Below are 22,847 nucleotides of genomic sequence, written 5' to 3'. Positions count from 1 at the left end.
AGGGAGCTTCAAAGCAAGGCATGAAGGTGAGAGGTCCACACCTTTGGAGATCCTCCATTCTGGATCAACTGATGGTCTCCCTTCATATTATTGGCTGGTTTGTTTTTTTTTTAAATTTGATTTATATGCCACCCTTCTCCGGAGACTCAGGGCAGTTTACAATGCGTTAAGCAATAGCCTTCATAGTTTTGTATATTTATACAAAGTCAGCTTATTGCCCCCACAAACTGGGTCCTCAATTTACCCACCTTAGAAAGGATGGAAGGCTGAGTTGACCTTGAGCCTGGTGAGAATTGAACTCGCAGTAATTGCAGGCAGCTGGATGTTAAATGCTGCCTTAGTAGGAGGCATTAGCCTCCTACGCCACTCAGGCTCAGGTTACCATTCAGTAATATGATGACAAGCTCATTATCTCCACCAGCCACTTATACAGGTACCTTATCACTTGAACCGCTATGCAAAACAAGTTCCCATCCATGATTCAGTCTTGTTACACTATCACAGGCCTCTTTCCAAATTACAGGAACAGACTGGCCACTCTGACTTGTTGGAAAAACTATATGTCAGTTACACTCAGATGCCCTTTTGCCAGCTCACTTCTGAAAGTCTTATTCCTCAAGGATGGTGACAGAATGCATTTACTCTGTTTATCCTCCTGCTGAGAAAGCAGCAATTACAGGTTCTACTAGCTGGGGTACTTTTGCTGGCATTCATGCACTGCCCGTTCCAGGCTCTTGTGGATGCACTCTGCATGTCTCCTGAGGCTGTTCTTCTGTTTGTGTCCTACCCTGGGGCCAGCCAAGGTCAGCAGGAAGCTAAAGAGCTGAGAGGGCAGAGGATAGACAGGCACTGAATGGAAGAGGTCAGGGATCTCATTGACTGGAAGAAGCTCCTCAAAGCAGCCAACAATGTATGTGGCCCTGGCTTCACCAGCCAGGAAATCAGGCAGGACGCAGTTGAGGGAAGCCAAGAATGTGCTGTCTGGTTTGAAGGTGGACCGAGGGAAGTTCTGTTTCCAGCCCAGCCATTCTGCACAACTGGCCACGGAACCGTGGGAAAACAGCAGCACAATAACTCCGCCTTCTTGAAGTACCAAGCGTCGCTGGGCGTGGAACCACTGCATGGGTCCCAGAGATCCCAGCTCCCCACGGCTCCACAACTCCAGGGATACAGATACTTGCAGCTGAGTCAGCGCATCTGCCAGGATGCCCACCACACGCTCATAGCCTTCATGATCTGGAGAGTAGAGAATGAGGACCCGTCGTCCCTGAAGCATTCCTGCGGTGAGAAAGAGAGAGAGAGAGAGAGAGAGAGATGAGATGTTCCATAAACAATAACAAATCTTCTTACCCCATGTCTCTCTTCTTTGCTTTCTCATCCAGCACCTTCACAAGTGGCTCTCTCATGTTTAGATGTATCGTTGCAAATTCTATATGCTGAAGTTCAATTTTTTCATCTTATCTGAAATGGTGTAGGGTTTCCTGCCTGAGCAGGGAACCAAGGTCCCTTCCAACTCTGTTGTTGTTGTTGTTATCTTCCAAACCCTCCTCTTTTTCTTTGCACTTTCTCTTTATCTATTGATGGTTTTCCAAAATGTGACCAGGAAATTTGAAATCCAAACCAACAAAAGTTTGGGATGGATCTTAATGACTGATACATACCATATTTTTTGGAATATAAGATGCACCAGAGTATAAAACGCACCTACCTTTTTTGGTGAGGAAAAGAAGAAAAAGAAATCTGACTCTGCCTCTGAGCAATTTTGCCTCATTGCAGCAAACAGCAAACAGCCTGCTTTACTTTCATTTTTGTTTTCAGCATAGCTTGATTAGCACAAGGAAAAAAAAAATCTGCTCCAGCAATTTACCTCCTTGCAGTAAGCAGCAGAGCCCTGTGCAAAACAGCTGAGAGCAAACCAGCTGAGAGTCGGGAGGCTGATCCAATCAACTTGTGCTAATTAGGCTGTGCTGAAGCTGAAAGGAGCTGTTTTTTCTTGCTGTTTGCTTGCAAGGAGGTAACTGCTGCGAGGCAGAGGCCAAAGAGTGGGGACCAGTGAGTGGGCGTGGCTACATTCGGTGTATAAGACACACCTAAATTTTCACCCCCTTTTAAAGGGGAAAAAGGTGAGTCTTATACTCCGAAAAATATGGTAAATCATTCATAAAAACTTGTAATGATATAATTGTAAATGATATAACACCTCTCAAACCTTCTGAATTCAATTCAAACACAGAGAAAATAAATTGACTGTTTTGAGTATTTGCAGATATATATGTATGAAAGTCCAGCACATCTGGGAAGCACCAACTAATTTATACCTGCTTTTTCTAGCCACAACTCAGCGCAAAAGTCTCTTTAGCTAATCAGCTCTTGCTTTTTGGCTGGTAACTGAATACAGCATCCATTCCACTTACAACTATGCTGAACACCTGTGCCTTCCACCTCTTCTCAAAAAAATTAAAGAGAGTATAGGTAGTCTTTGCTTAACGACGATGTATAGGATCAGAAATCCCATTGCTAAGCAACGTGATTGTAAAGAGAAAAATCACATGATCTCGTTGACTTACAATGGCAGTTCCAGCAGTTCTGGTTGCTGTTGTTAAGTGCATCACAATAAGCAAGGACTTCATGTGACCATGATTTGCAACTTCCTGCAGGTTTCCCAACTGACCTTGCTTGTTGGAATCCAGCAGGGAGCATCAGTAATTGTGATCATTTGACCATGGGATGCTGTAATAGCCATTACTTTCAGGACCAGTCATAAGTCCCCATCATTCAGTGCTGTCATAATTTCAAGTGGTCACTGAATGAATGGTTGTTAAACAAGGATCAGCCAGTCCTTGCAAATTCAGCGAACCGATCGGAATCAGCTGAATCCCACCCCTGGCATTTACCCCTTAGAAATGACATTTTCCCATTCACAGATATCCACGGCCTAGAGGATTGTTTGTAACAATGTGTATTCAGCAGGGATTTCTTCTCACCCCACTTCTGGGATTCTGACCGTCTCCTGGAACTTTAGTTTGGAAAGATTTCTGTCTATAAGTAAGGAATAATAACATAAACTGCTCTTAAGTAACTCGACATATCCTTCTTGAGTTTTGGATCCCAGCATCAATCTTGTCAATCTAAAGCAAATCACTTGCATCACTAAAGATATACTCCGAGAACTCCTAGAGAGGAGCTTTCTTGACCGTCTTCCTCTCAACAAACTATCTAAACTCCGCTGTCTCTTGCTCCTCTGGAATGCAACCTCTCCCTCCTGGGAATCCAGACTACGTTCCACCACAGTAAATTCTATTTCTGGATAGAAATGAAAGGCTGAGAATTAGAAAAGATACAGAAGAATTTGAGGGTTCAAGAGACTGATGACAGGAGGTTCCCCAAAGAAGAATTATTGCCATAGTTTATCTTCCAAATGCTACAAGAGCCTCTGTTGCCTTTACCTCTGGAACTGTAATCTTCTTTCAGGATCTTGAACCAGCCTGTAAATAGAGAAAAACATTAATGGAGTGGTGGAAGCCCACTAACTGCCAGGTTGAATGTGTCCTGTGGGTGAATTCTGAGTTGGAATAATGAAGTGTGGCTTCTGTAGCAAATGGACAAATTCACACACACCGAGGCTTGGCAGGGCAGATCCTTCCCTTCTTCTCTTTGAATCAGACAACAAATGTACATATCCCAAGAGTCTGAGTAAACGGACAGGAAACGTCACCATGACTTCAAATGCAAATGCACAGATGGGGGGGATGATCCATAGCTCCTCCACCATATTGAACTTAAACTTGAATGTGTTGAGCGAGGATGAAAGAATAATTAAATAGCAATGAAGTCTGCGAACTCCATTCAGAGCGGAAATTAAAGGCTAAAGAAAATAAAGGTTCTGGTCTTGTGAGATTTGGCCTTTCTTGTGGGAACCTGGCTTCTAGAAGAAGGAAAAGATCCACTAGAACAAAACTAAGAGATTATTCTCTTGATCTTCCTCTTCTGCCTTAAGTAAGATTCTTTAGTGGGAAAGGTGGAAGGGTAATATGAAAAGAATCAGATCACCTGGGGAAAAATCAAGGGGAAAGAACATGTGGAAGAAAGAGATGTTGCTGGAATAAATGAGTGAGATGGAGACTGCGTACCCAATCAAAATATCAGAATCCATAAAGCACATTTTTGATGCCTTCAAGTCATTGTTGACTCCTGGCGAATGCCTGGACAAGTCCCTGTAGTTTTCTCAGCAAGATTTCAGAAGTGGTTTGCCCTTGCTGCCTTCTTTCTAGGGTTGATAGAGGGGGACTGGCCCAAGGTCATCCAGCTGGCTTTGTGGCTAAAGTGAGACTAGAACTCACCATCTCCTGGTTTCTAGCCTGATGCCTTAATTGCTACACCAAACTAGCTCTCTCTATATATATTTACTCTATTAAAAATTAAAATCGATGCATATGCAGCCACTATTACTTCTCACGATTCTTTGATGGGATTATTTTTCAACATAGGCTGGCAAATAATTTTAATTTCACAGACCCCTGAGAAAGTCACACTGTGCTGGCTATTAATGACAGGACTGCTACATTGCCAGTTTTCTAGGATCTTGGAACCAAGCAAATCTTTAAGCTTGGCTTGATTGCCAAATAGCAGGCAGTGCAAATTGCTTGGGCAGAAATACAACACATGCAAGACAGTAGAAAGGCATTCATGGAAATACAGTACAATGCAAAAGTCCTAAGTGAAGGAAGGCAAATGAATTAGAGATGTGGCAGGATTGTTAGCCAAGGCTAGGATGAAAGGGGTCATGAAAAGAGCAAGGGAATAAGTAGCCGAGGCAATATTTATTGAGTATGGCAGTGTAGGAAGTTAAAACCCAGCCTGGACTGAGGGTTTTTTTGATTATTTTAATGGGTTTTAATATATGTTTAAATTATATATTTATACATTTATGTATTTTATGTTTTATTGGGTTTGTTTTTATTTGTTGTGAGCCGCCCTGAGTCCTACGGAGATAGGGCGGCATACAAATTATATTAAATAAATAAATAAATAAAACCCACCCGTCTCCTAGAAAAATGAAATATTTTAGGAAATATTAAAAGGGCAGAATATTACCTCTAAAAGGGAGGCAGAAACTCAGCCCCCCACACCTTTGTTAATGGGCCATTAAGGCCTGGGCCAGTCTATTCTACACAACAAAGATCTACCTCCTTCAAGCAGAGCCATAATAGGAACTGCCCAAAGCCATTACATCATCACTCAGCAAGGCTCAACCAAGCCTGGGACACAGACAACCTACAAAGGTACCCCTGCATGGCCCCATGGGAGTCTGACAACCAATCAGAGTACAAGCTCAAATTCAAAGCCCAAGGGAGGGTATAAATCTCTCTCTTTCTCACCCATATGCCTTTTTGCCCAGGATCTCAAACCATGTGATCCTGCCCACCATTAAAAACCATCTTTCCATACAGCCACCATGTTTCCAGTGTCTTTCTTCCCCACTTTGAACTGAACCCATATGGACATTTCTTCCAACAGCAGCATAGGACTAGATTTGGGGTTTGAGAAACAAGAAGGGTACCTTTTACTGCTTCTTTCTTGAAGAGGAGCATGAGCAGAACACAGCAGCTCCCTAGGAGAGTGACTAACCAGATCAGCACCCAGTAGGTCCGGGGATCTGCATCAAAGTACAGAGAGCAGGAATTCAGTACTTGGGTCCCAGCCCAATTTGCATGGACCACCCCTATCTCTTCCTGTCATTTTCCCATTAGCTAAGGCTGAAGGCAAAGTGTTGGGCTGGCTTCACTTTAAGGTAGACTTCTTTGGGTGTGTGTCCAGGATCCGGAGAGTTGCCATCTTTAACTCTTGATGGGTTCTCATTTCCCCCAACACAGTTAATAAAACTATTTTGGGACTCTTCTTAGAGTGGTAGCTCCCGTTGGAGGAGAAGTGGCAGCTGTGGCTTTTGCACAAATTTATTTTGTGTGTCATTTGGGCCCATTCCTGGATCAGGAGGCCCAGCTCATAGTCACTGATTTCTTAGTCACTTCCTGACTGGACAACTGCAATGCACTCTATGTTGGGCTATTGTTAGAGATCGCCCAGAAGTTTCAGCTGGTCCAGAACACAGTTTTGGAAACCTTGTACATGCAGTTTTAGATGCCCATCTGTTGGCTCCCGGTTTCCTTCCAGATGCAATTCAAGGTGCTGGTTTTCACTTTTAAAGCCCTACATGGCATGGGGCAAGGTTATTTGAGATATCACCTCTCCCCAAGGGAGATTGTCCCACCAAATCAGATAGGGTGAATGAGTTTCGGGTCTTCTCCTTTAAACAGTGTTATTTGATAGGACCTAGGATATAGGCCTTCTCAGTAGAAGCATCTGCTCCAGGGAACAGCCAGAAAATCCAGAGGGCCTCTGTCCTCCTAGCTTTATAGAAAACAGTGGATTTCTGTCTCTTCCCCCAGGCAGCAGTCAGGATGGGAGTTGAGTCCAGCGTATACCAAGCAGTACAATTGTTTTCTATGTAACAGCTACCCTAGTTTTTTGGTGAGGTGGGTTTCTAAATAGCATTCCTAGTCCTTAATCTCAAACACAAGACACTCACAATGCTCCGCTGAACATGCCCAGAGTATAGTAACATTGGTCCCTTCTTCTTGCCATATCTGCAGAAAACAATAAAGAACAACTGTCTAGTAAAAAATATTCACCTGTCCACATAAGACAAAGACATAAGGGAAGATTTAGATGAAGTCCCTTTAATGTTCACCTGGACTAAATGCAGAATCTTGGAAGCTACAGGAACACTGTCCAAGTTACCAAAAGAATCTTCATTTATAGTGCAGCTCATGGAATACTTCAAGAAATTTCCAAATCTCTCCCTGGCTGGGCTGAGGGGCTATTTATGAGCCAAGGGTCTCCAAATTTGCTATTTTTTCAGATGGGTGGACTTCAACTCTCAGAATTCCCTAGCTAGCATGGCTCTTCGGCAGGGGTGGGTTCTAAAAGTTTTTACTACCGGTTCTATGGGTGTGGCTTATTTTGTGGGTGTGGTTTGATGGTCATGTGACAATTCTTTAGGATTTAGCAGAGGTACTGGTCTACCAAGCTTTTAACTGCTTGCAGAGCTGTACTGGTCTACCCATTTGTTCTTGGAGCATTCCGGTCTACCAATTTGTTTTTGGAGGCATCAGTCTACCCACTTGTTTTTGGAGGCACTGGTCTACCCATTTGTTTTTGGAACGCATTGGTCTACCACCATATTGCCTTTTAACACTGATCAGCTGTAGGGCGGCCCTTTGAAGCCCGGCGGCAAGAGTTTAAACAGTTTTTTTCCTTCTAGCCGATCAGCTGGGACTCGGGAGGCAGCGAATAGATTGGGAGTGGGGCCAAATAAAAGGTAAGAACAATGCAGGGGCAGGCAGCTCCCGAACAAAGAGAACCGGTTCGGTGATGTCATATCATCACCGCTACCGGCTCGGCTGAACTGGGCCGAACCGGGAGGAACCCACCACTGCTCTTCGGCTGAAGACGTTGTACAAAAAATGCTTTTAAAAGTAAAAAAAAAAAAAAGTTGACCACGCCCATCCAGTCACATTACCCCCCATCAAGCCACACCCACAGAACTGGTAGTAACAATTTTTATATTTTACCACTGCTTCCAGCCCTCATTTTACTACTCACCTGCATGCACTTCCCTAACTGCATACTGTTCCTCAGGTCTTCCTCCAATGTTCTTCTTCTCTGTAAAGAAGGAAAAGTGGGGGGGAGGGGGGAATGGAAGGATCACTGGATTGCCCACTCACAGAAGGAGGAAGAGAAAGGCTGGATGGAGAAAGGCCTTACCGTATTGAAGACCTGAGCAGTGGAGACCCAGGTGCCTTGCTCCATAATTTGAACTAAAGAATTCCCCTGGGAATCCTGAATCTCCTGAAACAGTAAGTATTTCTGGCTTCTTGTGACATCTAGGCGAAAAGAAAAGCAGGAGCATAAACGATTAATCTCAGCCCAGCGATCTCATGGATTTATAGAGTCAGTTCTTGCATTCAGACAGACATTTTAAATCAGAGAGGATTCTGGACAGACTCTGTTTTTCCTAAGCATCTTTTGGAACCAGGAATGGTAGGTTTTGAGAGAGCTTTGCATCCCATCTTTTTTTGTTGTGGCCCGCCAGCGGCCAGCAGAGCTGGCAGCAGATTCGGATAGTGAGGAGATTGGGGAGGAACATGGGCCAGTCCTGGAGTTTGGGGAAGGCTCTGACGCGTGCTGTGCGTCAGAGGCAGAGATGGGGCCAGAGCCGTATGACTGTTATCAGCTGCCTTTGGAGGCAGACGAAGTGAACCAAACACAATTGCAGAAAATATGACTTCAGCAACAGAGTGGTCAATGCCTGGAATACACTACCTGACTCTGTGGTTTCATCCCCCAAACCCCCAAATTTTAACCTAAGACTCTCTACTGTTGACCTCACCCCATTCCTAAGAGATCTGTAAGGGGCATGCATAAGAGCACCAGCGTGCCTACCGTCCCTGTCCTAATGTTTCTTCTATTTGTATCTATTTTATGTATTTAATTTATTTATTTATTTATTTATTTATTTATTTATTTATTTATTTATTTATTTATTTATTTATTTATTTATTTCGAATTTATATACCGCCCTTCTCCCGAAGGACTCAGGGCGGTGTACAGCCACAAATAAGAAACATAAAATACAAACATTAAAAACAATTAAAAGAATATATATCTATTTGGCCCCATAATTTAAAAAGTGACAAACCAATTAAAACATTAAAAAAAAAAAATTTTTTTAAGCCAGCCCGGCTTGCTGGAAAAAGAAAGTTTTAAGGGCCCGGCGGAAGGCACCGAGGTCTTGGATTCTCCTTACCTCTGGGGGCAGCTGATTCCAGAGGGTAGGTGCCCCCACAGAGAAGGCCCTCCCCCTGGGGGTCACCAGCCTACATTGTTTGGCTGATGGCACCCCGAGGAGGCCCTCTCTATGGGAGCGCACGGGTCGATGGGAGGTCATTGGTAATTCATGCTTATACTTATATATATTATCCAATATGTTCTTGACAAATAAATAAAATAAAAAATAATTATAAAATAATTGTGGGAACAGTCTGGCATGCATCTACATCAGCACTTACCATCCTGCAGGCAGCTTTGGAGATAGGTACTTCCATTCCTTCTTACCTGTACAAAGAGAGAAAAATTGGATTGCTGGAATCTGGGGAGATTATCATGATCACGTTCATGATTTGTGGTGAAAGCATCAAAGCGCTTCTGTGCTGAAAGGATTAGCTAGTGACATCACTGATGCCCAGGCGATCCCGGTTGGAGGTTCCTTTCATGTCTCCATTAATGTGCCCACCAAAGCTGTACCTAACTATCTACTCATGATTCCTTGCTTTCAAACTGCTAGGTTGGCAGGAGCTGGAGCGAGTTACGGGAGCTCGTCCCGTCAAGTAGCAGCACCCAGGTCTCGAACGCGAGCTTGCTGAATGTCAACTCAGCATCCTAACCATGTGCACCACCACTTATCACATATTCACATAAGAGAACTGTTAGATCGGCGCAGGGAAAGCAAGACGCGACCAGCTCTGGTCCAATTCAGTACTTTATTCAGCACAGGAAAAAGACAAGCGGCTGGGCTGCCGGAGCTCTTTTATATGCTCCGGCAGGCTCAGCCGCCCAATGACAGCTCTATGAATTTCCCGCCGGAGGATTAGCCAATCCCCGGCGGGTGCCCATATAAGGACATAACACTCCTCCCCCCTTAGTCTGAAACATGTCCATCACAGTTAATGTACGTGACGAAGTCACACAAGTAGGCGGGGCGCCTGCTTGCCCGAGATGACCTGCGCAGTTCAGTCTGAGCTCCGCCGCCGGCCTGTGCAGGCGGAGCTCCTGTCCCTCCCGGCTCCCCGGTGGGGGTGGCCGGGGCTCCGGCCGTCGAGTGTGCGGGATCCGTCCCAGCACCTCCGGCCGCAACATCTGGAAGTTCGTGCTGGAGTCGCTGGTCCTTCCCTCGCCCGGAATGTCTGGAACCTCGCGGCTGGACGTTGCTGCTGTCCGGTGGGTGCCATCCGAAACCCGGTAAGTCCATTGGTGTTTCGTTGGGCTTCCGTGGCTCCCGTCGCTGTCGCTGTCCGGTGTGGTCCACCTCGCCGGGGTGGTGTTCATCTCCGCGGCTGGGTTGGTGCTGGTTGGCTTTGCAGGGTTGGTGCTGGCCGACCTCGCCGGGGTGGTGCTGTTCGACCTGGTCTGGGTGGTGTGCGCCTCCCTTGCTGGAGTGGTGTTGGTCGACCTTACAGGGTTGGTGTTGGTCGACCCGGTCTGGATGGCGGTTGGGGTCTCCCTCGCCGGTCGGTTGCTGGCCGGCTCGGGTTGCGTGTTGTGCGCCTCCCCCGTGTGGTTGTCCCCGGTCTACTTGCCTGGAGCGTCGGTCTCCCTGGCAGGGCTGTTGTGGGTACTCGTTGCTGGAGGGGTGCGATTCTCCCTCCCTGGGTGGGTCCCGGTCTACTCCTTGACTGTGGTGGCGGTCCCTCTCCATGGAGTGGCGGATGCCCACCCCGCCAGGTTGGTGATGCCATCCCTCTTGCAGCAGGTCCCGGTCTACTGCTCTGGATTGCCGATGGGTGAGTGCATGGTAATGTGCTTGGCCGGCCTCGTCGGGGTGTCGGTGGTCTGCCTCGCCTGGGTGTTGTAGGCCTGCCTCGTCGGGGTGTCGCAGGCCTACTTCGCCGGGGTGTTGTAGGCCTGCCTTGCCGGGGTGTTGCAGGCCTACCTCGTCGGGGTGTTGTAGGCCTACCTCGTTGGGGTGTGGTAGGCCTACCTCGTCAGGCTGGTTTCCTTCCGATCCCCTCCACCTTTTCCGGAGCTGGTCGATGTGCCGTCTACAGACCTGTCCATCTTCCAGCTCGACTCGGTAGGACTTCGGGCCGGTTGTGCTCTCTATTCTCCCCTTTAGCCACTTCGGAGAGCCGTTGAAGTTAAGCGCAAACACCGGGTCTCCTATGGCGAAGGCGCGGAGCGGCCGGCTGGCCGTTGCTGTCACTTCGGGGTTGTACTGGGGGTGCAGCCGGTCCAGGGGTGACCTCAGGCGTCTGCCCATCAGTAGCTCAGCTGGGCTCTTCTTGGTGGTGGCATGCGGGGTGATGTGCTGTGTAAGGAGGAAGTTGTTGATCCTCTCTTGCCAGTCGCCCGGACTCATCTTGGTGAGCGTCTCCTTGGTGAGTCGCACCATGCGTTCCGCTTGACCGTTTCTGGCTGGCCTGTAAAATGCGGTGAGGGCGTGGCGGATGCCCTGTCCCGCCAGGAACTCTTCCATGGCCTTGGACGTTAACTGTGGGCCATTGTCTGAGACTAGGACATCTGGCAGCCCGTGCGTTGCGAATAGGCGCCTGAGTGCCCTGATGGTGGCTTCGGACGTGGTAGATGGCATGGGGATGACCTCTAGCCACTTGGAGAAAGCGTCCACAACAATTAAGAGGTAGTGCCCCTGCATTGGACCCGCGAAGTCAATATGGATCCGTGCCCATGGGCTGCTGGGCGTCTCCCACTCTGACACTGGGGCTTGGGCGGGGGCGGGACGTACCTCTTGGCACGGGTCACATCTGGCGACCCACTCTTCAATGTCCTTGTCCAGGGATGGCCACCAGACGTAACTCCGTGCCAGTCCTTTCATCCTTACGATGCCAGGGTGTCCGTTGTGGAGCGTCTCGAGCGTCTTCTTCTGTAACGCGCTGGGAATCAGCACCCGGTCTCCCCATAGGATACAGCCTTTCATGGTGGACAGCTCCTGCTGCTTCCGTGCGAAGGGGCTGAACTTTTCTGCCGGTTTCTCTGCTGGCCAGCCTCGCAGGACCCAGGATCTCACTTGCCTGAGTATGGGGTCCCTCTGGGTATGGGTGGCCACATCTGCTGACGTCACTGGGCAGTCTCTGTCGGCATCGATGTGGAGGAGGCTCATGGTGGGTGCGGGGTCTTCTACTGGCTCTTTGGATGGGCACCTACTCAGGGCGTCTGCGTTCCCGATGGTTTTGCCGGGCTTGTGAATGAGTCTGTATGAATACCCGGCAAGGAATATGGCCCAGCGTGTCATCCTGGGTGACATGTAGCCGGGTGTGGGTTTGTCACCCGCTAATAGTCCCAAAAGTGGCTTGTGGTCCGTGATGACCGTGAAGTTCCGGCCATATAGGTACTCATGGAAGCGCTTGACTCCAGCCACAATGGCCAAGGCTTCCTTGTCCAGCTGGCTGTAATTCCTCTCGGTGCTGGACATCGTTTTAGAGAAGTAGGCGATGGGTGCCTCTGATCCGTTGGGGAGCTGGTGGCTGAGGACTGCGCCAATCCCATATGGTGAAGCGTCACAGGTCAGCAGCAGAGGAAGCGTCTCGTGGTACTGGATCAGCACGCTGTCGGAGGATAGGAGCCCCTTGATGGTCCTGAAGGCGTTTTCTTCCTCTGTCCCCCATCTCCACGGAACCGCTTTCCCCAGCAATCGATGGAGTGGCTCAGCGGCTGTTGCCTTCTGTTTAAGGAACACCGCATAAAAATTTAGCAATCCCAAAAATGCTTGAAGCTCGGCTTTGTTTTTGGGGGCTGGAGCTTCGTGGATTGCCCTAACTTTAGCTTTGGTGGGGTGGATGCCGGTGCCATCTATGAGATAGCCCAGGAACTCGACCTCCTGGACCCCAATGATGCATTTGTCCCTCCTCACTCTCAAACCCTTCTCCTTGAAGTGCTGCAAAACTTGTTTTAGTCGCTCAAGCAGCTGGGTTTTAGAGTGCCCGGAGATCAACACATCATCAAAGTACGGCACCACCCCTGGAATGCCTTGGAGAAGGCGTTCCATCATTGATTGAAAAATGCCTGGGGCTGCGCTGACTCCAAATTGGAGGCGGTTGCACTTAAATGCGCCCCTATGGGTGACAATCGTTTGTGCCTCCGCAGTTTTTTCATCCACTGGCAATTGCTGGTAAGCCTGGGCCAGGTCCAGTTTTGCAAATATTGTCCCACTCCCAAGTGAATGCAGCAGATGTTGCACCACTGGAACTGGGTATGCGCTCTGCGAAAGGGCCTTGTTAATCGAACATTTATAGTCGGCGCAGATGCGCACAGATCCATCATGCTTCATGGGGGTCACAATGGGTGTCTCCCATGCTGCATGATCGATCGGTTCCAACACGCCCTGGGCTATCAGCTTATCTAGCTGAGCATCTACTTTGGGCCTCAGGGCAAACGGAACTCTGCGGGGCTTAAGCCTAATGGGGGTAATTGTCTTATCAAGATTAAAGGAAATGGGCTTCCCCACAAATTTCCCCAGCTTACCGTCGAAGACTTCCTTGAACTCTTCGAGGAGGGTGTCGAGTTCGTCCTGACGAATTTGGTTAACCCCTACTATCCCGAGCCCTAGTGGCTTGAACCACTCCATGCCTAGCAGGGTAGGGCGGTCGTGCTCGACGATGGTGATGGGGAGGTTGCCTTGGAATTCTTGGTAAGACACGTGGAGCGAGGCTCTTCCCAGGACTCCGATGTGGTTTCCTCCGAAGTCCACCAGCCTGGAGCGCAGGGGTCTCAGGTCCCTCTTGCGGACGTCTGGCTTGATGCGTTTTAAGTTTTTCCAATCCATGATTGAGTAGATGGAGCCAGAGTCTACTTCCATGGAGCATGGGGTCCCTTCGAGCAGCACGGTCGCGTGGCACTTGGTGGCGGTGTCGTCGTCGTCGGAGAGGTGTATTGTGGTTTGGTGTACTGCTCTCCTCCGGTTCCCTTCGCTCTCGCCCCGTCTGGATTGGTAGGAGGACCGTTTGGATGCCCTCGCGTTGTCCTCCCGGTTTTCGCGAGGGCGGTGGCTGGAGGGCTCTGGGGCTGGTTCCTCAGCTCTGCATGCCTCTGCAATGTGCCCTCTCCTGTTGCAACGCCGGCAGGTTGCGTCTCTCCATTTGCAGCTGGCTCTGGCATGGTCCCCTCTGCAGCTGGCACAGCGCTCCCCCTTGTAACTTTTTTGGGCAGTTTCCCGCCTTGGGGGTCTGGATACCTTGTGTACGGTGGATTCCTCCTCCGACTCTGATCCAGCTGTGGAATCCTCGGTTGATGATTGCGTTGTGGAGCGAATCTTGTGGATTCCCTTTGCTCTGCTTACTGCGGCAGCCGCTTTCTCCGAGATTTCGGATGCGGTGGCTTCCTCCACCACATCCTTGAGCACGAGTTTCTTCCTGCTCAGGAATTTCTTTTGCAGGCCTCTGTCCCTCATGCCGAAAACCACGCGGTCAGCGATGGCGTTGTCCACGTGGTCGAACTCACAGCTGGCTGCGATTTGGCGCAGGGCGGCCACGAATTCTTTGATGGTCTCACCTTCCTTTTGATCCCTCTGATGGAAGGTGAAACGGTTCGCCACTGGTGTTCCAGTTGGGGCATAGTGCTCTTCCAGGATCTGCAGCAGGTCTGTCCATGGCACTTCTTCAATGTCTCGTGGTGCTACGAGATCGATTGCCATATCGAGGACTTCAGAGCCGCAGTTGGCCAAGAAGATGCCCTTTTTCCGGTCATCATCGGCATCCCTGATGTTGTTTCCTCTCAGGTATTGCCGAAATTTGACCACGTAGGATTTCCACTTGTCCTTCCCTGGGCGGAATGGAGCAAGGGCTGGCAAGGTGACTTCAGCTGATGCCATGCCTCTGGAAATTCCTACGAAGTGACTCAGTTGCTCAGTGACTTAGCTCTATGAGTTTGGCTTCGTGCCACGAGGTTCGTCGCTTGGTTCTAGTCCTTCGTCGCCAGTGTTAGATCGGCGCAGGGAAAGCAAGACACGACCAGCTCTGGTCCAATTCAGTACTTTATTCAGCACAGGAAAAAGACAAGCGGCTGGGCTGCCGGAGCTCTTTTATATGCTCCGGCAGGCTCAGCCGCCCAATGACAGCTCTATGAATTTCCCGCCGGAGGATTAGCCAATCCCCGGCGGGTGCCCATATAAGGACATAACAAGAACCATTTCTATTTAGTAAGTAATATGTATGGCTTTCTTGACCAGGTCTGAATCTGGTCTTATGGAAGCGCAATGCGGAAATAAATTGAAAGAAAAATGTCTCTGGATTTAATTTTTCTGTGGAAGTAAATAAAACAATAGACATTAATTTGGAGTTGGATTATATGTTCTCTGTCTTATTTGTATAAAATGTGGAACATGTAATTTTGCAGAGATTTTGCTCCATGCCGGTTACAGTCATAAAGCAGACTCTCAAGTGGCGATGGTTATTTTATATGACTTGGGCATTTGCTCAGGAAACAGCAGCCAGATTCACCTTATACATCTAGACAAGGCTTTTCCAACCTTGGCAATTTTAAAAGGTGTGGACTTCAACTCCCAGAATTCCCCAGCCCCCCTGCCATCTTTAAATTGCCAAAGTTGAAAACCGTGATCTAAATTAAGAGACACACTGTGGATGAAGTTCAATAAAACCACAACAGCAGCTCCAAGAAGCAAAAAGTCATTGAAGATGCCTTCTTGTCTGGTCTTTTTTTTTTTTCTCCTGTAAATCAGTCTGAACTCCATTTCAGAGCAATGAGAAAAAAAAAGAAGTCAAAAAGTCTTTTTGACTTTTGATGTCTGCTAAAATAATCCAGCCCTGTGGAGGATCCTTGGAAACTGAAAATAACGTTGCCCATTTTTTTAAAAAAAAATTCTGTTCCTACCTGCACACACAAGTTGGGATGAGGTCGCAGTCTTGGGAACTCCTGTGGTTCCTATGAAAATTGGGAAAATCAATTCTGTTACAAGAAAACTCGTTGCAGAAAAGCTGGGACACAAAGTTATGTGTGTGTACTGTATGTCTGCCCCCTCAGCTCATGTGCAAAGCACAACCTTCACCTGACTGCAAGGAGCTACACCTAAAGTCTCCAATGAAATGCTTATAATCCTCTAGCCCAGGGATGTCAAACTCAAGGCCGGTGGGCCAAATCTGGCCCACAGGGTACTTAGATCTGGCCCTCTCTAGCCTTCAAGTTCCCTGAGGATGAGATCCGAAAGCTCGGAAGACAAAACCTCTGGTCCCAGTGACCGACCCAGATTGGATCCTAAATTAATTAAATTGAATTGATACATTTGGAACAGAGCCAGCATGGTGTAGTGGTTAAGGTGAGGCCTAGAAACCAGGAGACTGAGTTTTAGTCCTGACGTGGACAGAAAGCCAGCTGGGAGACTTTGGGTTCTCTCTATGTTCAACCTACCTCACAAGGTTGTTGTTGTGGGGAAAAATAGGAGGCAGGAGTATTAAGTAAGTTCACTGGATTGAGTTGACAAAAATGCATTTTAAAAAGTGTGTGGGGGGAATCTAATAATAATAATTACAACAACAATGCTCCCATATATTTAACCATTTAAACATGACTATTCCCATTGCTTCCATCACAAAAATATAGTTACGTATTTTGGAGAGAGTGTATATGTGTGCACTAAAATTTGTTAATGGCACAAACTCTTAGAGATGGCATCTCTTTCCACCTATGAGTCTTTTGACCATCTCTTCCATCCAGAGGTGGGCTTCACATAATTTAACAACCGGTTCGTCCAGAATCAAATATGTGAGAGAGTGTGCACTGTGTCAAAAAAACAGCGATTGTATAGGACGGGATAGTTTCGCTTGCGCGTGCGCCTTAAACACATGTGTATTGCGTCAAAACCACAGCAATTGTATAAGACAGGATAGTACAGGGCGGGTGAGCAGGCCCAGCCGCTGGCCGTAACTACCAATTCGCCCGAACTGGTCCGAACCGGCTGAATCCCACCCTTGCTTCCATCTCCTAAAGGTCTTCTGGAGAAATGAAGATGTCAGATGCATCATTTCTCAGCAGGGCCCTCAGACTTTCAAAAGAGGAATGAATGAATAAATGAATGAAGAGAAAGAGGGAGGGAGGGAAGACTTCTTAGTGCAAAAATGGAAGAAAGAGCAAAAAAGAAACAAGAAGAAAAAAAAAGAGAGAGGAATTGGGGAGGGAAGAGAGAAAAGGTTGTAACAATCAGGTTTATCTTTTGTAATTCCTAGTGGAAATTTTTACCAGGATCCCTTTTACCTGGCAGTGACAGCACACTGACAAGAGATCTTATCGTAGTTCCAGTTCTCAGCTAGTTCTTCATCTCCTGATTGACATTTCTCTTCCCCCTCCCTCTTTTTGCATTCTCTACTCACATGTGGAATGAGGACCAGATGCAGATGGGGATGAAGAGGTTGGCAGGCAAGCTCTTCCATCTGCCAGCAGGGAACCAGATCTCCTTGAAGGTCACACGGAGCAAAAACGAAGCAGCTCAAACTCCCACCAGAAGTGTGAACTTCCAAGCGGCTGTGTGTCCAGGCCCTGGCCAAAGCTGCTGGGTCTGAAATGAGAGGCTGCACTTACTATCAACATCTGTAGCGATTCTCAAGTCATCCAGGTCTGAGATGCTTTTTCAGGAGGCAACCGAGGATGCTTTTTCAGGAGGCAATTGGACTTTCTTGGTTTTTTCTTTGATTTTTTTTTGTTTTGTTTTTTTACTTCTCATCCAAGAAGCTTCTTCAGCTCTGACTGGATGGTGGGGAATGGAAGGATTTATATTCCTTTCAAGACAGCTGAACACTTGCATCCTTTTAGAGGGTCCTTGAAGCACATGGAGGTTTATCTGTGTCCTTAGGGTCACCTGACTATTTATTTATTTATTTATTTTATTTATTTTATTGAATTTGTATACTGCCCTACTCCTGAAGGACTCAGGGCGGTGAACAGCCATAGAATAAAACATATAAATACAAAATTTAAAATAGATTAAAACGAATTAAATAATTTGGCTGAACAAATTTAAAGCCCCAATAATTTAAAACCAGATTTAAAATTTCCATTTAAAAGGGGAAAGACTTAGGTCAGGCCGGCTTGATGAAATAGGAAAGTCTTGAGCGCGCGATGGAAGGTATGCAGATCCGGGATCCTCCGTATCTCCAGGGGGAGCTCATTCCAGATAGTAGGTGCCCCCATAGAGAAGGCTCTCCCCCTGGGGGCCGTCAGTCGACATTGTTTGGCCGACGGCACCCGGAGGAGCCCCTCTCTATGGGAGCGTACTGGTCGGTGGGAGGCTATTGGTGGTAGCAGGTGGTCCCGTAAATAACCAGGTCCTAAGCCATGGAGCGCTCTAAAGGTGATAACCAAAACCTTGAAGCACACTCAGAAGACCACCGGGAGCCAGTGCAGCCCACGCAGGAGAGGTGTTACATGGGAGCGCCATCTCGCTCCCGTCACCATCCGCGTGGCCGCACTCTGCACCAGTTGGAGCCTCCGATTGCCCCTCAAGGGGAGCCCCATGTAGAGAGTGTTACAATAGTCCAGATGGGAGGTGACGAGGGCATGAGTGACCGTGTGTAAGGAGTCCCGATCTAGAAAGGGACACAACTGGCGAATCAGGTGAACCTGATGAAAAATCCTCCCGGTCACGGCCGTCAAGTGCTCTTCTAAAGACAGCCGTGAATCCAGGAGGACACCCAAGTTGCGAGCCCTTTCCGTGGGGGCCAATGATTCACCCCCAATAGTCAGCGATGGCACCAGCTGACTATATCGGGACGTCAGAAACCACAGCCACTCGGTCTTGGATGGGTTGAGCCTGAGCCTGTTTCTCCCCATCCAGATCTGTACGGCCTCCAGGCACCGGGACATTACTTCAAGGGCATCGTTGGGGTGGTCTGGGGTGGAGATGTACAGCTGGGTATCATCAGCGTACTGATGGTACTCCACCCTGAAACCACGGATGACTAGTGCTAATGGTTCCTGTAGTCTGCAATCTTTCTGGAAATCTCTTCATATACCCAAACCATTCGAAAAGTGTTCATCCCAAATTGCAGAGCTAAACATCTGTAGCTACAGATGACCAGCTGCCTGCAAGGAATATACAGTACCATAAATCCTTCCATTCCCCACCATCCAGTCAGAGCTGAAAAAGCTTCTTGGATGAGAAGCAAAACGTCTTCAAAGAAAAAAAACCAACAAGGAAGTCCAGTTGTCTCCTGAAAAAGCACCTTTGGGACACTTCTATCAAAGCGACCCAATCTTCCCAGCAAGCCCATTCCCCCATATATGCATATATTGACATTTATTTTAGCCAATAGTTATCTGCCTTAAAAACGGAATGAAATTGCCATTTTCCTACCATTTGCAAAGGGACAGAAATGAGTTCGAGGTGTGTCAGCTTGGTCTTCAATCTTGGGCCAGACCTATGAACACAATATTTGAGAGGATAAGGAAGGGGAGAGAGGTGGCCTTAAAGAGCAATCCTCATCCATCCATCCATCCATCCATCCATCCATTCATCCATCCATCTGATTTTTATACTTCTGCAATATCTACCTCTGGGAGGAATACCAAGGTTGGGTAACCTCTTCTCAAGGAGAAGCCAAGCCCCTTGGATCCACAGCTACAGCAGCCTTCTCTACCATTTCCATCTCCTCTTGTCTAGACTCAACTCTGACTTGTGGTCTCATTTGTTTTAAGCCACATGACCCAACCCAGTGTAGGGAGTGTCTTGTGAAACTGTGGACCTATTTGATTCGGTCTGTTCATACATCTGATTGGCACAAAGTAGACTGTATATGTATGCCCAAGGCCTCAGTTGCATAGTTGCAGCCATCATCTTGACTTTTTTGAAACCCCCTGTGCAGAGGTGAAATCCAGCAGGTTCTGACAGGTTCTGGAGAACCGGTAGCGGAAATTTTGAGTAGTTTGGAGAACTGGCAAATACAACCTCTAACTGGCCCCAGAGTGGGGTGGGGATGGAAATTGTGCCATATCCTTCCCCCAGGACTGGGGAGGGAATGGGGATTTTGCAGTATCCTTCCCCCTGGAGTGGGGTGGGAATGGAGATTTTGCAGTATCCTTCCCCTGCCATGCCCACCAAGCCACGCCCACAGAACCAGTAGTAAAAAAATTTGAATTTCACCACTGCCCCTGTGGATGGTCCTGGGAGGGAGGGGCCTATCCTGGCCTCCCATCTTCCATCCATGCATTAACAGCTGGTTAAGGATGGCGATATTCCAGTCATGACACAGGGCGTTTGATGTCACTATTCTCAAAGAACTTATCTGGCAGTGGGTGATGCTGTACAACCAGGTGTATAATCAGTGCAGATTGCAGATTGCCATAAATGCACACTAAGCCCAAAAGACGAAGTCTGACATAGAAAAGAGGAAAATCTACCTGAGAATGGCTGCAAACATGAAATAGCTCACCAGATGGTGTCAGGCCCAGTCTAGGGGCCATCTGAAGCTACCTTCCCATTTGGAACAAATCAGATATTCCAGCCAAGCTCAGCTCTTGGTGCTCTGACAGGCACATCTGTACGGTGCTTTTTGGTCACAGTATGAATATCATGGCCTTGTTCTGGGAAGCTTCTTTAATGCCCCAGACAAGCCTACAACCATGGAAAAGCTTCCTAAATTCCCATCTCAGTACTCACTAGACTCGACATGCCTTTACTTCTGATCTCCAAATCAGGTTGGCCAGGTGCTGCCATCTGCCAAAACTCATTTGTTACAAATAACTTAGAAATCAGTCCTTGTGTCAAGGTTCCAACTGATGAACCCAACCAATTCAGCACTCCGAGACGGACAGCTTTCTCAAAAGGACTGTTTTATTGAGTACACACCATGCTCTTTGAGAGAAAATCAAGTATAAACCAGGCACTGTTAGAATAGGGATAGATAATGTTTTGATGATGGAGGTTTGCATTAAATTTTTAACAGCCTGGGACTGGAATGGGTGAGACAATGATGCTAAAATAATAATGGGATTATTTTGATAAAGATAGGCTTGCTTTTTTAAAAAAAAACACTATACCTATGGCAGATTTACAATTTCATTGGAGCGTTTACATGACAGTGAATCCTGGCGTGGTGAGGAAGAGTCACAAATGATATCCTTGCAGGCCTGATTCCATCTGGGGACTACAGCTTGTTCCTCCCTCAATTAAAATAATTCAGGAGATAATCCTTCTAGATTTCTGCTGATTAGAGGTAAAAACAATCACTCTACAGTTCTCATTTTGGGATTTACTGCCCCTCCTCGGTGAGTCCCCTGGCACCAGTCCAAGGCCATGCATTTCTACCTAAGAAACCAACCCTCCACAGGAACTCAATTTTTCCATCTATAGAAGCAGTTCTGAGAAATGTCGCAGGTGAGAAAATGGGCTAAAATACCCTAACTGTAACTCTGCCTTAATCTTGTTCTCTGTTACCTGCTCTGCAACTGTAGGCAGCAGCTATGCCAAATATAACTCTGGGCAGGTGGCCTAAAGAAGTATTGGAGAGATTTTGTGAAGCATTGTTCTTACCTGAAAGCAGAGACAAGGAAACACCTGCGCGATTGGTAAACTCACATTCTCCGATCCAGTCTAGGTTAGAAGGAAAAAGAATACTGTGAGTAAATCAGGGTCTACTACTTCACAGCTGTTTTCAGGATATTAGGATTCCTAATTTGTTTGTTTTTATTTTATTACATCTATATGCCACCCACCTTGACTAAAATGATATTTTATTTATTTATTTCAAATACATATATAGCCACCCATCCTATATTCCCTAATTCTAGGCAGCTCATGCCAACAGTGATTAAAAACATAAAAGAAAAATAAAAGCTAGTATCCAAGGAACATCTTCTAGCAACCCCCCAAAAACACACCCCACTATATAAATATCGCGATCACTGAGTCCAGCCTCACTTTATCCTAACATTTAGTCTAGAGGGAAAAAACCACTTTTTAAGGCCTTAAAAGGAAAGGTGAGCGAATGAAGGTATATATATGTGTCTCAGGATAATGTTGCAGAATCCAATCAGGGTAGGCCACTGAGACCTGAAGTTAAGTCTTCCAAGCTTTCGGACTCATGCTGGAGCCCATCCTCAGAGAATTTTTCTGTCTCCATAATGTGTGCACTGGTCTCTTATATGCGTTGTATTTGCTACCTGGTTTTGTGTGGCTTTTAGTTGTTAATTGATGTGTTGATGGCTGGCTGTTAAATCATTTGTTGTTCTTTCCTTGTGCTGCTGGGTCCTTGGCTTCTAAGTACTTGATCAGCTGGTGGTAAATCAGCACCCCTGTTGACTGACAAGAGGCCAGTTTCCCAGGCTTCAATCAATTCCTGGGCTATTTTTGTCACTGCTCGGCCAACAAACTTAGTAACTGTGAAATTGAATGTATGTCCTTGTTCATTGCAATGTGATCCTAGCAATGAGCTCAGGTGAGTGGCTGCTGATTTCAAGGAGAAGGATGTTCCACAGGACAGAGGCTACTAGGGACAAGAAACTGCTTCACAGTTGTGGCGAGATGACAACAATTAAGAGAAAGGACCTGGAGCATTCCATCCTATCTGATCTGATGGAGTGGGCAGGGAGAAGCAGTCCACAGATAACTTTATAGCTGTTACAATAAAAGTAGTCCTGGATGGCATTGGTTTCTTAGTCTGGTCTACCTTATAGGGCTGACGCTTGCTTTTTCTTTAGGCTGAAATATCAACCATTTCTGATTTCCATCTAAGAAGCAACATCTTGTTATCCTTAATAACAACAATGGGAAATCCCTTGATTTTAGTCATTCTTTCCTTGAGTTGGGAATAAAACCCTGGAGATCTGATTTCCCCGAAGCTCTATATCATCTTCATTTGAAAGCAGTAACAAAATGATCAAGGTTTATAAGCATCCAAGAAAAAAGAGGAAATGGGGGAAACAATATGCAGGTAGTCTTCGTTTAACAACAACTTGTTCAGTGACAATTCAAAGTTTCAATGCACTGGTGAAATGCAGCTGGTTCTATCCAGCTCGGGCGAACCAGCAGTGCCAGCGGCGGGAAGCTCCGCCCA

At 47.1% G+C, this 22,847-nt stretch overlaps 1 protein-coding gene across 1 annotated transcript in view; it reads right to left on the bottom strand.

Annotated features, from left to right (window-relative positions):
* Positions 1-585: 585 nt before the first annotated feature.
* Positions 586-22,847, bottom strand: part of IL17RC (interleukin 17 receptor C) — a 42,683-nt gene continuing 20,421 nt past the window's right edge. Inside the window, exons 9-19 of the mRNA XM_070936770.1 lie at positions 21,326-21,385; positions 19,151-19,214; positions 17,172-17,356; positions 15,679-15,729; positions 9,129-9,174; positions 7,825-7,943; positions 7,663-7,722; positions 6,587-6,644; positions 5,561-5,656; positions 3,447-3,485; positions 586-1,278 (exon numbers count right to left, since the gene is read on the bottom strand). Coding sequence (XP_070792871.1) covers positions 686-1,278; positions 3,447-3,485; positions 5,561-5,656; positions 6,587-6,644; positions 7,663-7,722; positions 7,825-7,943; positions 9,129-9,174; positions 15,679-15,729; positions 17,172-17,356; positions 19,151-19,214; positions 21,326-21,385 — 1,371 coding nt within the window. The 3' untranslated portion in view covers positions 586-685. The remainder of the gene's footprint in view (positions 1,279-3,446; positions 3,486-5,560; positions 5,657-6,586; positions 6,645-7,662; positions 7,723-7,824; positions 7,944-9,128; positions 9,175-15,678; positions 15,730-17,171; positions 17,357-19,150; positions 19,215-21,325; positions 21,386-22,847) is intronic.

This window comes from Pituophis catenifer, unplaced genomic scaffold (assembly GCF_029215685.1).
Source record: "Pituophis catenifer annectens isolate HBS135680 unplaced genomic scaffold, rPitCat1.0.hap2 SCAF_2, whole genome shotgun sequence".
NCBI classification, from domain to species: Eukaryota; Metazoa; Chordata; class Lepidosauria; order Squamata; family Colubridae; genus Pituophis; species Pituophis catenifer.
This window is presented reverse-complemented; position numbering and strand designations above follow the sequence as displayed.